This window comes from Camelina sativa, chromosome 8, assembly GCF_000633955.1.
Source record: "Camelina sativa cultivar DH55 chromosome 8, Cs, whole genome shotgun sequence".
In the NCBI taxonomy this organism is placed as follows: Eukaryota; Viridiplantae; Streptophyta; class Magnoliopsida; order Brassicales; family Brassicaceae; genus Camelina; species Camelina sativa.
The window spans coordinates 24,797,566-24,801,215 of record NC_025692.1 but is presented as its reverse complement, the minus strand read 5'-3'; the positions used below and the strand labels follow the sequence as shown (position 1 = coordinate 24,801,215).

The following is a 3,650-nucleotide window of genomic DNA, read 5'->3' as shown; positions in this document are numbered from 1 at the left end:
TTTTTTTTTTTTTTTTTTTGTGGTTTCTGTTTGAATTTTTGTCGATGAAGAAGATATATGAATGAGATATTTTAAAGTTTTCATAATTAAGATATTTTTTTGGGTTTTGAGACTTTGGGAAGAGATGTGAGGAGATGGATAGAGAGCTTATCCGGAATATGAGCTGCTGGTGGGGCTACCTTCCTTTCTCTATTTTTTATTTTCACTATTGTCTTCTTTATAATGTTTAAATTTTTGAAATTATACTTACAAGTTACAACATGTATTGTGTTAAAACTTAAAACTAAAAGCATCTAACCTAAAATGTTTTAATCAAGCCCAACACATTTATTCAAGAATTGATTAAAGGGAGATTCAAAAAAATAGCACCAAAATAAGTTTTTATTCCAAATTTAGCACAACATCTCTAAAATTCCAAAAATAGCACTAATTAATTTTTCAAAATAAAATCTAAATTCAAAATATTAAACTCTACCCCTCAAAACTATATCCTAAATGTGAAATTGAGAACCCAAACCTAAAAAAAAAATTCTAAAATTTTATTTTAAATATTTTAATGTGTTAAATAGTGCTATTTTGGAAATTTATGTAATGTGTGCTATAATTGTCCATAAAAATTATTTTAGTGTTATTCTAGGGTATTTCTCTTGATTAAAATGTCTCTCTCTACGACTATACTTTCTCGAACAATACTCTTATATATGCTTATCGGTTAATATTAAAATGGCTTATTTATAATAATCAAAATAAATTATAAAGGTTTTGTTCACATAATCTACTTTTTTGCAAATCTAATAATTTATCTTGCATATTACTACTATTCATAGTAATCTTTTTGTAAAATAATTTCATTTTCTCTAAGTATTTGAAAGTCATTATTTCATAATGCTAGAAGACTCTCCATAAGAGGTGGTGATATGCGTTTTGGAAGAAAAAGAAAGAAAGAGCAGAAGATTGATTAGGTGCCTAAAGAAAATAAAAATTCAAAGCCTTGCTTTGGCGAGATAGCTCACATATTTTATTTTCTATATATGTTGTCACATGTATCTACTTATTTACTGATGAATAAATCTCTTAATTGCGTAATTAAGTTAGGTGGCAGGTTTGGGTAATTAAGAGGAAAGTGGATGGATGGAGATGGGGATAGTAATGCCCTTTGCACTTAAAACTTACAAATATTCCCAAATTGTGTCCATCAAAGTCTTAAAAATTACAAAAAATTCCCAAATATGTGAGCTATCTCGCCAAAGCAAGGCTTTGAATTTTTATTTTCTTTAGGCTTTTTGAAATTTATTTCAACATGAGCCAAGATCGAAGCCACGACTATTCGACACACTATACCACACCGTCGTAACTCGTAACGCAACAACTAAAGACCAAACCCGGATTATCGTAACAGAAACATTAATTTCTTTACGAGTCGAGAGGACCCGAACCCGAAGAGGAGATGGATAGTGGCAAAAAGACAACAATAATGTTAAGTTCGAATCTCAAACACCCACCGCCACCGACACGCTTCTTTGAAGTGGCGTTTTCAGTAAATAACTCCAAAATCGAAGGGTATTTTAATTACAAACACTGAACACTTGACTTTAAAGTCGTTCCCCTAACGATGTGGTTTAAACTAAAACAAATGGTCCTTTCTATCTTAAACCCACTTTCTCCTGTTTCTAAAAAAGTCATCTTCTTACCCATCATCTCTCTCCTCTCTGCGCATCCCTCTCTTTCTCTCTCTTAACCCTAAAAAAAAACACTCCAAAAATACTCGTCACGCGCCACCACATTCCCAACTTCTAGTTACCCATTACACCTTCTCCGTCTATGGCGTCAGACGCCGTTAAGTATATGCCAATCCAAGGAGGCGGCGGAGGAACAACAACAACAACAACAGCCGCCGTCGCCGACATCAAGAGCTTCTTCTCCGCCTTAAAACCCAAAAAAACCTCAACTTTTGCTTACGCTTTCGTCATAACCTTCGTCTTATTCACTCTCTTCTTTGCTTTTAGTCCTTCTCCAAACTCATCTTCTCCTTGGTTCTCTAATATCTTCTCTTCCTCCACACCAACTACAACATCAGACAACACTTCCGGATCTCAGTTCTCTTCTATCTTCTCCTATATTATCCCCAATGTCACTTCAACCAAACCCACCAATAGATCCAGCGACGCCACAGATCCTATCTCTGTTAACGCCACTTCTCCTCCTCTCAATTCTTAGGGAGGATTATTAGGGAGGATTATTATCAAGAAGGTAGCAATGTGTATCACGAACTCGCTGTTCTTGAAGCTTTCCGCAAAGCTTTGACTACATGGGGTCGATGGGTTGAGAAGAATGTGAATCCAACAAAGTCCCTTGTCTTCTTTAGGGGCTATTCCGCTTCTCATTTCAGGTAAAATGGAGATCATCTTTGAAGCGATCTTAAGTCTTTTAATGACTGCATAAATTGTTGTTAATCTAAATCTTGACACTTTTTGGAATTGTTTTTGCAGTGGTGGGCAATGGAACTCAGGAGGAGCATGCGATAGTGAAACAAAACCGATCAAGAATGACACATACCTAACCCCATACCCGTCTAAAATGAAGGTTCTTGAGAAAGTGCTAAGAGGTATGAAGACTCCAGTCACGTATTTAAACATCACGAGGTTAACGGACTACAGGAAGGATGGTCACCCGTCTGTATACCGGAAACACACCTTAACGGAAAAGGAGAAAAAGACACCATTGTTGTACCAAGACTGCAGCCACTGGTGCCTCCCTGGAGTTCCCGACTCTTGGAACGAGATCCTATACGCTGAGCTGCTCGTTAAACTCAGTCAGCTCGGGCAAACACAACGGAAACCTTAAGGTTTTTCTACCCCCCAAATACTTGTTTGATCTCAACACTTTGCTTTCTATTTGATGGTAATTTGTTGATTATAGAATGTGTAGAGTAAAAAAAAAAAAAGATTAAAAAAAAATATTGATCACCAGGTATCTTTGCTACTATTGGTTGTAAATGCTTTTGTCACGACGAATACTATATTTAGCTCCAAGAATGAGGTTACATGTAAACGTTTCTTACGATTCCAATTATTTATTACAGTAATGTTATTATCGTTACACTAATGTTTGATGATCTAAATAAAGCATGACTGGAGCCAAAGGAAAAAAAGTAGAGCATGGTTTTGCTATGTGTTTTTTGATTGTTTTAATGTTGATGGAAGTTATAACAGTTTTATCATGTGAACGGAAGAATTTGCGTGGAACAATGGATGTGAGAGTTTGATGTGGAATTTGTCGATCACCGACATCAATTGAAAATAATAAACAATTTGTCCAAATTGGGGAAATAATGAGATTTGAAGACAACGGGTTTGGTCACACGATGTTTTCACATGGGATGTTTGGACTTTTCGACCACGAGGGTCTTAAGAAAAGGTCGTTAGGTCAAATGCTTTTATGAGTTTAAGTGCGTTTTGATCCAACCTGGTGCAGTTGTTCGTCACGTGGCGTACTTGGGGTTACCTATTAAACTCTGTTATAATCCCTAGTAATTAATTTACTAGAAGAGTCATACATGTGACTGTTTGGTTGGAGATTGGGAAAAGCAGAAGAAGTGTGTATGTTTGTGTAGAAAGTAAGATTACGAATGCTTAAAATTGATGAAAACT

The 3,650-nt window shown here is 35.6% G+C and overlaps 1 protein-coding gene across 1 annotated transcript; it reads left to right on the top strand.

Annotated features, from left to right (window-relative positions):
- Positions 1,822-3,085, top strand: LOC104708435 (protein trichome birefringence-like). The gene is made up of 3 exons (XM_019228837.1): positions 1,822-2,033; positions 2,192-2,389; positions 2,490-3,085. Exons 1-3 carry the CDS (start codon positions 1,822-1,824, stop codon positions 2,842-2,844), a joined length of 765 nt encoding a protein of 254 aa, XP_019084382.1. The 3' UTR covers positions 2,845-3,085.